Source organism: Anomalospiza imberbis, chromosome 4 (assembly GCF_031753505.1).
Source record: "Anomalospiza imberbis isolate Cuckoo-Finch-1a 21T00152 chromosome 4, ASM3175350v1, whole genome shotgun sequence".
Classification (NCBI taxonomy): Eukaryota; Metazoa; Chordata; class Aves; order Passeriformes; family Viduidae; genus Anomalospiza; species Anomalospiza imberbis.
Genome location: NC_089684.1, coordinates 3,434,012 through 3,447,167, shown reverse-complemented (window position 1 = coordinate 3,447,167; position 13,156 = coordinate 3,434,012). Strand labels below are relative to the sequence as shown.

The window sequence follows — 13,156 nt, the reverse complement described above, 5'->3', positions numbered from 1 at the left end:
GCATTAATTTTTCTTAGGAGAAGCAATGTGTAGTGCTAATCTCAGCAACAGCAATTCTGGGACATGTATAAAGGAGAAAATATATGGGGAAAAATTAGTAATAACGAGAAAAACTGGATGACTGCTGGAGGTAGGTACCAAATTAATTAGTCAGATGAAATTCTGGCCCTTCTGAAGTCAAAAGCACCAAATTTGCTAAATCACATCTGATTGCCACTGTCAATACTGTAACCACCAACAGATTATTTCCCAGATGATTTTGCAGAAAACAAAAGAGCTTCTCTTGTGAGAAGCATCCTTCAAAGAAAAGGCATGCACTTAAGTAGAAACCTTTAAAGCTATTTAGAGGGACTAAAAACCTTTTAAGTATCTTCACTGCTTGAGTTCTCCATGACTACAGATTAATAGTAATGATTAGTAAAGATAAGCAATTACCTTTTTTTTTTTTTTTTACATAAACAAATGTTCCTTTAATTTTTACAATCCATACAATTACCATTCATTTTGCAAATACTTTCCAGGCCTATATGAATGAAATTTATCTCCCATGAGTTCCTTCAACAGAAAGAAGAGAATTTAGATTGTTACCAAAACACATAACAAAGATAAGGAGAAGGTATGAAAGGCACTTATGTTCACAATGGATTGTCAAATACTCAGAACTTCTTGCAGACAGTTCTAAAATTCTTCTTATCTGATGACTGCCAGTGATTTTGGATGACACTTCAAACAATGTCTCCAAATTTTTGCTTGCCAAAGGGTACTTTAAAAAAAAATTTAAATATTAATCTCCATGCTGTTAGTTCTGAAATTATGAAGATGGATTAGCAGCTTGTCCAAAATATCAGTTAGGCCTTGTCGTAAACACTTTCAAGAGGCACATGTTGGCAGAAAGCTTCTGAAATTTCAGTCTGCAAGTAAAATGCCAATTGAAGGTTTAAAAGATTTGTGTGTTTGCAGAGTTTAACATTCACTTGTCCTTTCATGTGGAAGAAATTGATCCCTTTCATTTGTATTTTCAGGGTCATCCACTGGGTTCTTTTCTTGCATCCCACTATTTTCTGAACAAGAATCATCGTCTCCATCGCCACGATGACCTTCAACACTGTGTCTGATGCCATAAGCAAAGTAAATGAGGAAGCCTTCCAAAAGGAAAAAAAAAAAAAAAAAAGTTCATAGGGTTTTCAGGCAAGTAGTGCATTAAAAAGTAGATTATTTTTCTCTGGCTGAACAGATTTTTGCTAAAGAATATTCTTCTTCAGATATCTGAATCAGAGCTCATGCTTCAGGTCTTCCCTGTTTCTACAGCAAATTCCAGTGCATCATTTTTGCATAATTAAATGCTCTAATAAGTTATGGAAAGTATTATCTCTAATTTTTATCTAGATGGAATTAATACCATTTTCTAGATCTAAAAGAGGACAAAATGATATACTGGGAAGAAACCTGTTACAAGGAGGTTTCTACATAACTTTGGCTATACTTACTAGGAAAAGAAATCATGACATTGGAATTCTTCCTATTACCTAAAAACTGTATTTGTAATTTTAACTGAATATAAATACTTCTTCTGAAGCATGCTCTTCCTTTTTATCGGAAATATTAGCTGATTTTTATTTAATCACAGAGATTTTTTCAAATGTTTGAAGGAAAAGAATGTTCTAAGAATGGAATCATGAGTTCTACTGTATAAAGTGACTGAAATGAACACAGGTACATACCAAGTAACATCCAGAAGCTAAATCTCACCCAAGTCTCTCCACTTAATTGTACCATCAAGTATATATTAACCAGTATACTGAATGATGGCAAAAATGGCAATAGTGGAACCTAAAAGGAAATATTTAATGTTTCTATTAAACATAATTTTTTTCGCATGTCACACTTCAGGTATGTAACAAAAACTGGAGTTAATGTGTAATCACTAATAAAGAATTTAATTTTTTTTGGTGCTGTAGTGAAATTTTCACTGGGTTTAACCAACAGTTTCTATGGATCTTAAACTTTTAAATTCATTATGTTTAATATATATTTTCTAAGGCTATAGAAAGATTTTCCAGTTTGTGCAGAACATATACTAACGAATTCCTGTATTTACAGCTGAAAACTAATATTTCTATCTCTCTTATTCTGAAATGTTCCCCCACCTCCACCAGATTCCTTGACCTTCATCACTATACTTCAGTATTTCCATTAAGTAATTGATCTTAGAACATAAGTGAAAGTGCAAAATGAAGGTACTTATACTCTGTCTTACGTCCAAAGGACTGCAGACTACACAGACAAGTGGTTGTACACTCATCAGTTTCTGGCTTGTTTTCCACCTTTAAGTTCTCTCTCCCACTCATTAGAATCCATCCAAAGCTATCATCAGAGAATAACACAGAGAATAAGTTATTCACCATAAAGGCTACTTTCTGCTGGTTCTGAGGCTGCCTTTGGATGAGGAGAATGGTAACTACGAAGGATATCACCAATAAAGCAAGAAGGCCAATACTCCAGGGCTCCAAGTTAGCAATGAAATCAATCCCATATGTAATGAGGATACTCAAGCCACAAATCAAGCAAGCTGTATGAAAAACAAAATTACAGAAATAGGTCACTTAATCTCTGCGTTGAAGAGGAAGTGACTTTTAAGAAGAGTGATAGTAAGCTTCAACATGTACTGTTGTTATGAATATGTTTAATTAAATGAAAATTACTACAGGTTAGATTGATTCATGAAGGATAAAAGCACAGAATGACACATGTATGACTGAAAGACGGCATGTTATCCATGGATTTTTAATTCTGTCTTTAGTAAAATTCCAGTGTAAATGTTAATGCACACATGAGTTTGGACAGCCAAATACTTACCTAAGAGGCTCACTAAGAAGTTAACTATAGTTGCAGTCTGCTCAGTCGGTAAACTGGATGGATTAATCAAGGCCTGAAGATGGAAGTGATTCTCTTCTATCATGTTTATCTGTGACTCACTTACTGCAGATTCCCTTTCAGCTGCAGCCAAAGCTGCTTTTTCTGGAGAGTATTTTGGTTCCTCATAGGTGGGTTGGTACCTATGCACAAAACAGAGTAATAACCATAACTTCTAGATTTGAAGCAATATGAATCTAGGCATGTACTGAAGTACTAAATTCTTTTCACTAGAACATTAGCATTTCCCAAGTTATAACTGCATTGCAACAGCATTACTAGTCAGTGTCATATATAAAAATACTGTGGCAACTTGCTTTTTGGATTGGTTTGTTTGGAGATTTTTTTGGCAGTTTTTTAAGCTACCTGAGTGCACCAATAGCTCAGATAAATGACCAGTCCCGTACAGAAAGAAAGGACAGGGTCTGGTAGTCAACAGCAAGGAAAGAGTAAGATCTGGTTTGTGACTTCCTTCCTTTACTCTAAGAGGCTTCTAACTGGCATTAACTGAAAATTGACATCTGCTTTGTTAGCTTTTAAATGTCTTTTTAAAAATACTTATGAATTCTTTTTAAATAGAATAGGCTTCTCTTTTAAATTGTAAACTATTGCAACAATGAATTTGAGCTGAATTTAAGCTGTTATACTTTTCAAAGTTAATTACTTAGCCTTAAGTAATAAAGGCTGACTTTTTAAAATAAGAAGAGCAATACATAGTAAAGTGATCTGTAGCTAGTAATATATAATTCTATAGCTTTACAAACATGACCGATACCAGAGTTTTACTGAGAAGTATTTATAATCTCACTCATATTTGCACTCTCTTCTAGGGCCACCACATCTTAAAACACTTGTCTGGTCTTATATTTCTGACTAGGATAATACAAAGCAACTATCAGAACTTGTTCATCCTGTGAACCACCTGGAACATCAACCCCTTTCACATACAGTCCCCAAAATGCAATATGCCTGATGTACAGCATAGACTGTATTCATATACAAGTATAATTCACTGAATTCTGTACTCAAGCTTATATTTAGTACCTTTGGGACTAATGCTTGGACCAGTACTACTTCTGGAAAATAAAAGGTGTCTCAATTTCACCAGAAGCCTTAACCCGACTCACTGGTATACTTATGTAATAATACATCATTGTTTTCTTTGAGGAGTCACTGTTTCTTAGACATCATTTCTATGCTTACAGCTTCTGGCTATCTAACAGAAACCATGCCTTGTAAATATGACTTCTGTTTATTTACTGACCAACCCAAAAAAACCCCCACAGTAGAATACAAAGGATGTTTTTGGCTCACCTAAGAATGAGGACACAGGTTGCCACAAGTGAATAAGCAAGAAGTGTGCCAATAGACATCATGTCCACTAAAGCCTTTAGGTCAAACAGAAATGCCATTACAGCTAAAAAAGAAAAGAAATGGAAAAAATTCCAGGAGACTGACATAGAATTATAGCATCAGCCACACAGGGAAAGAAATTTAAGATCATCAAGTCTAACCATAAGTGCCAAGATTAATATTGAAAATATATGAAGCTAAGATTTTAAAATCTGTTTGCAGTGTAACTTATTGTTTTACTGACAGCAATAGGAGAGAAATCATGATAATCCTTAAAACCACATTTTTTAAGCTAATGGTATCACTCAAAATCATCGGTTGGGAATCTCATTCATATAGACAGACCTGATGAGTCAGTCATACAGTCATGCTGCATAATCAAACGCTTATATCGGACTCATTCGGATACTATTTGCACACATATTGTTGAATTTTGGCCATATTAAAAATACATTTTTACAGGATGAAGTTCACATCTTGCAGCAGAATCTCACCAAAGCTGAAGGGATGGATCCCACTGCCAAACTGAGAAAAAGTCATTGTGATGTAAAATTTCTGCTGAGCTGGGAAAGAGCTCTGTGTGAAGAGGACTTTCAAGAGTTGTCTCAAGTAAAATAGTTTTGTGGGGTTTTTTTAATGGTTATCTTACTAAAAATAGTTTTCAATTCACCTTCAGGAATGACCAGTAACATCTCTCAAGAATTAATATTCTTATGATCACTGAACTCAGAGGCAGAAACTTCCATGGCAGTGGATGTAATTATAGAAATCTTGTGTTTATAAAAGCTAATGCCATATTCGTTTGGAGATTCTGGAATATCTTTTTTTGTCTGTGCTGTTTGCACAACAAAGCACATTATTTATAAAGAAATTGGAAGAAGCTATCAGTAAATGAAAGGCTAATTCAAATTGATTTGAAATACATACACATACTTTAAGAGCCTCTTAAAGGATTTGTATTTCATTAATATTTTTGAGATGCAGATTTTTTCAATCATCAGTAATCTCAACATCGAAAGAAACTATTAAATATAGTCTTTATACAATTAAATAAAGATTATTAAATATAGTCTTTTGGGTGTATATGCACACCCAAATTATTCTATATTCAAACTATTTATATTTAATATTTATGGTATGCTTTTGTTAATGTATTTGTAGACAGCTGTGGGCACAAACACATGGACACATACTCCCCTGGTATTTGATCCTAAAGGAGGAAGAAAAAGTGATTTTCTTAAAACAAGGCTGCTGGATTACAGAACTTTTATATAATCTGGGAGTCTCTTTTTCCGATTAAGAAAGACCATCCTGTTTTCTTCAATGAAAGTGGATGTTCCTAAATCCAAAAGGCAATTTGCAGTGTAGATTTTTGAATACCTCTCTACTTTTCATGCTCTAAAGAGCAAAGCTGAGGAAGAACAGAACCTACTAAAACCTCATGTACAGGAGCTATATTTAATTTTTAATCCCAGCTTCAAAAGGCTACTCTGTGGCCTAGATATTCATTAACTTTAGAAACAAGTTGAAAAATGCCTGCAAGTTTCTTCTTAGTAATTCTTCTATACTAAGAGAAAAAAAGGCAGCGTATTTCTTTTCCACCTGTCTTAGTTCTACTCTAAGGGACGACAGTAGGTCCCTTTATGGTGAAACTGGACTGACACCAAAACATTTTGCTATGTGCAGAGGTGTGCCATGGCGATTACCACCCGTGAAAAGATCAGTCACGTAATAACACGTGACGGTTGCCTCAGCTGTAGTCTTGACTTGATAACTTTAATTGAGCATCTCATCTTCTTAGCATTTCTTACAGCTGTAACACTATTTGTGCTACAAATGCATAGGAAAGTCAGATAATATAAGCTGTTGCGTACATCCATAACTATTTTTTCAAAACTATTTATGACCACAAATTACCAAATAGGGATTAAAAAAAAATAGAAGAAGAAATTACTCCTTCTCCAGCAGTAGATAAACTCCCCAGTTTTCTGGTGAGCTGTTGATGCATCAAATTCCTAAAGATTGTCTAGAAGCAGTCCAATGTCAGCTGCTGCAGAGCTACAGGCAGGGCTGTGTAACTATACCAATCACTTTACCAGCTGGGTAATACACTATTCTTTCTTCTCATCATTACTGTGATTTCACATAAAGATCTTGATTTCATCCCAAAAAAACTGCAGCTTCCAAATTCTTACAGGAGAATATATCAATAAGATAAATTCAAATAAAATCAAGTTGAAGTAATAAAAGTAACGCTATGCAATCTATTTGTACTCTGATCAAAGAATGGGGAACTGATAATAAGGCTTCATGTGGGAACTATCTGGACAATGACTGTGCCTTTCTGCATTATCGTCAAGTTTACGCAGTTTGACCTCAAACTTTACATAGTTTGAGCAGTTCCAGTCTTGTGCCATCTGAGGATGACCCTGACTATAAATAAAAATACTTCATCTCATTCCTAAACCTCTTATTTGAGATTAATTTTAGTCAAAGTTGCTAAAAGTTCTAAGGCATGTATTTGATATTTTAATTACTTAAAAAACTTATTTATTATCCTTTGAGCTAAATACTTCTAAAGCTTCCAGTTTTCTGGGATGATTAAACATCCCACTAAAATGACGATGAAATTTGGGCACAGCTATATGTACCTCAGCAAGAAGTATGAACATAAGTGAAAGAGTTGAATGTTAAGAATTGACCTTAGGAGTTGGCAACGGCTCCCAAAATATTGTTTTGGTAAAATATATGTAGGCACATATGTGTATACATATATGTGCAGACACATAAGCCCCCAACACACACATGCCCCTCAACCACAACTTGGTAAGCCTACACAAAAACCATCATTTTCTTTCAAAAACAATTTAAAAAATCCTTGTAGTTGACACAAAAGTTGATCCTGCTTTGTATGTAATTCTTTTTCTTATATCTCATTAAAAAAACGTGACAGTTATTTTCCCCCCCAGTATAGATTGCATAAATATATTAGGTCTACATTAGAAAAGGAAGCCCTGTCAGTAGAGCATCAGCCTAAGGGACTCAGATTAAGTAACAAGCTTATTCACCATACGGGGGTAAATGTAAAAAAAAAAAATTAAAAATTGAAATCTGTGGCATTAACGCCATCACCACCACCATGATTGGCTTGATCTGGAGTTCTTACACCCGTTGATTACTCAGTAATTTTATTCCCATTGTACATGCAAGGGAAGTTAACAAGCAGCCCTTTTCAAAAATATAAATTACCATGCACGTGCATAGAGTGTTTAAATCTTGGTTTTAAGTAACACGGGCTTTGAGAGCTTACCAGAGATGACCCCTGCTGTCAAGGTGGCAGAAACTGGTGCCTGCCTCTTATTCACTTTGGCAAGAAAACTAAAGAGTAAACCATCACGTGCCATGGCAAACAGAATTCGGGGCAAAGGGAACATAGAGCCGAGAAGACTAGAACAGAAAAATGTATAGTTCAAGTACAGGTTATTAAAAGCACAATGCTTTACTGGTAAACCCAACAACACAAAAAGAAAGCTTGGAGGAGTTAATGGGTTTAGGTATAGTTTTGCTTAGGCTCTGTGTTGCTGCTCTTTGGATTTTGTTTGGTCGACTGATGTTCTTGGTTTTGGGTTACTGTTTATTTTGACCCTAGGCTTTGAAAGCACTTGAGATAAACCAACAAGTAAAAATCTGAGATAGAGAAAAGTTTTACTGGTAGGCTACTTTACCTAGCAACAAGCAGATTTGATCATTTCAGTCCAAAGCAAATCAAAGCTGCATAACAGTGGTTTATTTCCATATATTCAACGTGTTTAGCAGTGCACCTTTCTTTACAAGGATCAACTCTTAGTCTCACCTGCTACTGCACCAGACGATAGAGTAGCAACTAGTGGGGTCTTCGTTTTGGAATTGATTTGAGCTAGACATTTGAAAAGCAACCCATCCTTCGCCATAGCATAGATTACACGTGGTATTGGGAAAATGGATCCAAGAAGACTGAGTAAAAAGCAAACACATGCAACATGGCAAACACAATTCATGCAGAGTTGTATTCATGGACAAGATAAAAAATGTTAATTAATGGCATGTATAGAAACAAAATGTATGGTTGTAAGACAAAACCAGAAAGCCCCATAGCCCAAGGTACTACAGATCAGACACAAATAGGTTTTTTTAAACTGCAAAGTTGATTTACTATTATAACTATATTAATTTAGGTAATGAAATTACTTCATCAGATGGAATCCAGATTAGCAAGATAACTCTCTTCCCATCACCATAGTTCTTGGGTATTAATGGACCAGGAACATATTCCAGATCACACTAACTATGCAATTAAGCTTTAGTATTCCTGTAGAAAGTCTGTCAGTCAGCAGCAGCAAATAAATAAGCATAAGCAGCATCCCTTACACTCTATATTTGCATGTAAGTCTGCTGATTAACAGCTATTTGAAGTAAGCACCATACAAGTGTACTTGGCCAGATTAATTCTTTCGATTAAAGCACCTCTAGGCAAGCTGCGTTAAGACTTTTTTTTTTGGAAGAAGTAAAGCTGATTAATTTAGATGTTATTAGAACACATAAAGCTTTTAAACTGTTGATAACTTGAAGCTCTTAAACATACTTCTTAAATTAGGTGGTTTCTTTCCCTCAAAGATAAATACTTTTAATTAAGAAAAAAAAAGGCAAAATCATAGCCAGTATAACCTCTGCAGCAAAACACACAAGTTTTTAACCAGGTGAAGGGCTTCCTCTTTTACTTTAGAAAAACAACTATATCACTTGAAGAAGGCACAGTTCTTACATGCCACAGGTGCTAGGTACATCCAGTAATGCTTGCGGGATGCAAGTATTAAGTGTGGACAGGAGAGAAGTTTTACTGCAAATGAACTGATTTTGATGTATAAGTGTACCTTCCACAAAGAAGGTACATTCCAAAAAATTCCAGAAAGTTTTTTGTTGTTTTAGCTTTGTAAGGTTCATTTATCCTACCCTTCTTTATGTACATTTGCATACATAATGGAAGTATTAACAAATATCTTTACCTGACAAAACAAGTTAATGACATAGCACATTAATAGGAAACCAAAAGCAATTCATCCCTATGTTTTTTCTTCATTGTAGCTCTAAACTGAGGAGCATGAAATACAGTTTCCTTTGTTTTGTTCTAAACTAACATTAGTCAACAGATTAAAAGATTAATCTCTCCACAGGAGTACATATAATTCTTCAGAATACACTGGAAAAAGAGCCTGACAGTTCAAATTTCTAAAAATTTCTTACCACCTCAGTTCACTTTTTTTCCCCAATACTAATTTCTTTCATCTAGTTTCTTATAAATAACTTCTACTATTTATCAATGTAAAGAAAAAAAAATCAATGAAACCCTCCAACCTGAGGGGACCATGAGAAATATATAGAAAATAACAAAAATAATCCCAGGACAAACTGTGTAACTGTGACATTCTTCAGTCAGTCCTACATTTCTTTTAGTGTCCTTCTGGAACTACTTCATGTTTCTATCCCCTCCGGCATCTAAATGTTCCTTTAAATGATTGCCCGCAGTCAACAAACTCATATTCACGCTAATGCCTACAAGATTATGTTGGAGTGCTGGTAGTATTAGTGCTTCCACAGGCAACTTATTTTCCTTCATGGAAAGGCAGCCAGTGTTCTTACCACTGAAGCTCATGGAAATGACTCCTTAGTCATAAGTTTAGGTAAAAGATTGGCATCAGCATTTTTCTATCCCTAAATTCAAGTATCAAGCAATTTTTTATTTTATTAAAGTGTTTGTATCATGCTACATTTGGGGTATAATATATTTGAACACATACTAGTATATATTGTGCCCTCCCTGATCTTTTTAATCAAAATAATATGTTAAGGTTACATACACAGTTTCAGAAAGGGGAATAAATTGTAATATTTTCCCAGCTATAATCTACATCTCAAATACCCACTCAGAAACCACAGGAAGGGATGATATCAGAAGACAGACTAGCTGCTGGAGGAAAACAGAGACAGGCAATGAAGATGAGGAGTGGAGCTAGTGTCTTCAGTTTTGCCTGCAAATACACAGAGCCCATAAAGCTGCTGAGTCCCAGGGAATGGACAGTGAAAAAGGGAAAAATGGGGGAGGTTTACTTTGTCAGTTAATAAAGATAACTTGCAGGTCATACGTTTGATAATATTTATATATAAAAAAATTGGTGTAATAAGCTTCTACACAGAGGTAGAGTTTAATAACAGTACAGTTAAGAAAAAAAGGAGCCTAAATTAACACAGCTACTGTCAACTAGACTTGCTTAAGTTTAACACTTGCTTATAATCCTTACTGTTAATTCTTTGCATGGACTGAGCCTTCAAAATGAACACACGAACATAGATACAAGCGTAATATATTATTCATCAGCTTTTCCAAACAGAATTAGTATTTCAATGTCTTTACCTTGTAGACAAAGCACAGAGGGAGCCCACTGCTACAACATATTTAGCAGGACCCCATCCAACATATTCAAATGCTACTGGCAGAGGACTTTTCTCATCTAGCAGATAGTATGGCATCATAAGTGTCAGTGCAGCTGAAACCAAGCAATAGGCCATGAAGCAGACAAGTAGGGACACCACAATTCCTATGGGTATGGCTTTCTGAGGATTCTTGACCTCTTCTCCTGAAAAAAGGAAAAGAAAATGCCCCACCAAAAATTGGTACTAATTTTCCCCTTCAGCTTTAAGAGATAACATCAAATGTTTGATGTCAATCGAATCAAACATCAAAGACAAATCACTTGTTAATCTAAGTCATGAGAATCGTATCTGTAATAGAAGTTTTAAAAACCTGAGTAAAATAAACTGAGACACACAGAACAGAACTCAGTATTTTGTTGTCAGAAAATAGTCGTAATTTAAAGGTCATTAAATACATTTCATATGCAGAGTATTCCAAGCCCATAATTTTTAGTTATTTACCTACACTTTCAATGTACTCAGTGTACTCATTCCCTATCAGCCATTGGGAAAGTGACCTTATCTCAGAGAACAGCGAGCAGGGGATTAACATTATTTGAGCAGGTGATAAACATTATTTGAGCAGAAAAACTGTATACTAAGCACTTTCCAGACTTAGAAAGCAGCAATCATTTTTTAGAATAGGAATGAAATTAATAGAACCTCTTCCTTCTTCCCAGAAAGATAGCCATGTTCAAGAATGAACTTAGACTCATTCCACATTGGCTGAAAGAGCTTTGGAAGAAAGGAAAGTAAGAAGAGTAGACAGAATATTACATTTTTTTGTGGTTCTTTGGGGTTTTTTTTGCGAAAATATCCCCATGTTAAACATATATACACACACATATAAATACTATACCAGTTGTTGCAATGCAGTCAAATCCAACAAAAGCATAAAAACAGGTTGCAGCACCAGCCAGTGTTCCTGTGAAACCATATGGCATAAAGCCACCACTCCCATACATACTTGTCACATTTTCATAGGATGAGCGGTTCCTATAAAGAACAAAAATACAGCAGAAAGATAATTATTTTCCCTCTCATTATTGGTAGGATAAATACATGCACCCTCCTACCCTAGAACTCTGAGAAGAAATGTTCAAGGGTTCTCATCATAACAGAAGTCTGCTTTACAAAACTGCGTGACATGACATTTTTATGTCCAAGCTTGTAAGAGAAAAATAACAGCAAACTAATGTCTGAATCAAGCAATTATCATCTTAGTTGCTTTGAAGTTTGTGACAAAGCATATTAAAACACTAACACTGTTTATTATAATGAACTCTGTGTAAGAAAAAACTGCTTCAAATATGAGAAAGTAAATATATTTTTAAAAATTACTCTGTCACTGCAGTAAAGTTTCTGAGATATTCTTCACTTTTCTTCCAGTTGTCAGCTTCACCTTTCACAAAACCAGAAATAATAACGAAGACCAGGACCAAGATGTTAATTGCAGTGAAAATTCTATTCACCCATGCAGACTCTTTTACTCCAAAAGATAAAAGACCTGTAAAATAAAAAGATTTTATAGATGTGAATGGCCCATTATACTGTTAAAATGCCATTTAAGCAAGGGATACATGTAAAAGAAGGTGTGTGTATACATATATGCAAGTATTGTGAATAATACTGAAAAAGCCTCACCAGATTAAAAAAAAAAACATTATCACAAACTTACTAGACTTTTTAGCAGCACGACCATAGGCAAATATATTTGAAACCACAAAAGAGAAAGCTTCTTCTTTAAGTATTTAGAAGTATTTTTAGCAAAGGCTACTTTTTACTTCTCTGAGATGCCAATCCATATCTCTGTTTTTTGCCATGGAGTAAAATAGCTACAAGAAATCTATGCTTTGTAAAAATGGATTGGTAGAATATATTCCTTACGGAAGAATTATCTGTTAGATTAAGAAAAGAAGGACAATTATTAAATTAACAATGTAACCAACTGACTCTACATTTTTCAGGGCACATCCATCACAGTAAGTCCCATTTCCTAGTTCATTAATAACAGCTTTAAAAGAAATGCACACCTCATGTTTGTAACACTGATGCATAGAGATTCTAGAAAACAGATACAAAACACACATGACTTTAGATTACAGAGTAGAACATTTAAACAATCTGAAAGTTATTCCATCAGGATTCTACTTTATCATTAGATTTTTAACAATTTTAAGTGTTAGAGTGTTAGCAGTTTAATGGAACAGGCAGTGAGCAGATCAGGAAAAATCAAATACAACTGGAAAATTTTCACAGGTCCTTTGCGCTCTAAGCATTTCCACTAATATCACAAACATACTTTCCCTCATTATTTAGAGATTAAGTCTGAAAATTTTAAGCCTCTCAAAATAATGTCTGAAAATTTTCTGACTCTTCTAAT

General features: G+C 34.7%; 1 protein-coding gene and 1 long non-coding RNA gene across 7 annotated transcripts in view; one reads left to right on the top strand and one right to left on the bottom strand.

Moving 5' to 3' along the window:
* Nucleotides 1-13,156, bottom strand: part of SLC7A2 (solute carrier family 7 member 2) — a 51,861-nt gene continuing 38,705 nt past the window's right edge. For 4 of the 6 annotated variants that reach the window (XM_068186824.1, XM_068186822.1, XM_068186823.1 and 1 more), the window contains 9 exons: nucleotides 12,115-12,280; nucleotides 11,633-11,769; nucleotides 10,715-10,937; nucleotides 8,120-8,259; nucleotides 4,228-4,330; nucleotides 2,857-3,056; nucleotides 2,403-2,569; nucleotides 1,722-1,830; nucleotides 1-1,142 (listed from right to left, as the gene is read on the bottom strand). In XM_068186824.1, the coding sequence (XP_068042925.1) occupies nucleotides 964-1,142; nucleotides 1,722-1,830; nucleotides 2,403-2,569; nucleotides 2,857-3,056; nucleotides 4,228-4,330; nucleotides 8,120-8,259; nucleotides 10,715-10,937; nucleotides 11,633-11,769; nucleotides 12,115-12,280 (1,424 nt within the window). In that variant the 3' untranslated portion in view covers nucleotides 1-963. Of the gene's footprint in view, nucleotides 1,143-1,721; nucleotides 1,831-2,402; nucleotides 2,570-2,856; nucleotides 3,057-4,227; nucleotides 4,331-7,576; nucleotides 7,714-8,119; nucleotides 8,260-10,714; nucleotides 10,938-11,632; nucleotides 11,770-12,114; nucleotides 12,281-13,156 lie in introns of all 6 variants that reach the window. The other 2 variants (XM_068186821.1, XM_068186826.1) reach the window with 2 other exon arrangements.
* LOC137472110 (uncharacterized) lies at nucleotides 8,255-11,300 on the top strand. Its single transcript, XR_010998022.1, has 3 exons — nucleotides 8,255-10,315; nucleotides 10,692-11,015; nucleotides 11,046-11,300. It is a non-coding gene; the product is annotated as an uncharacterized lncRNA (long non-coding RNA).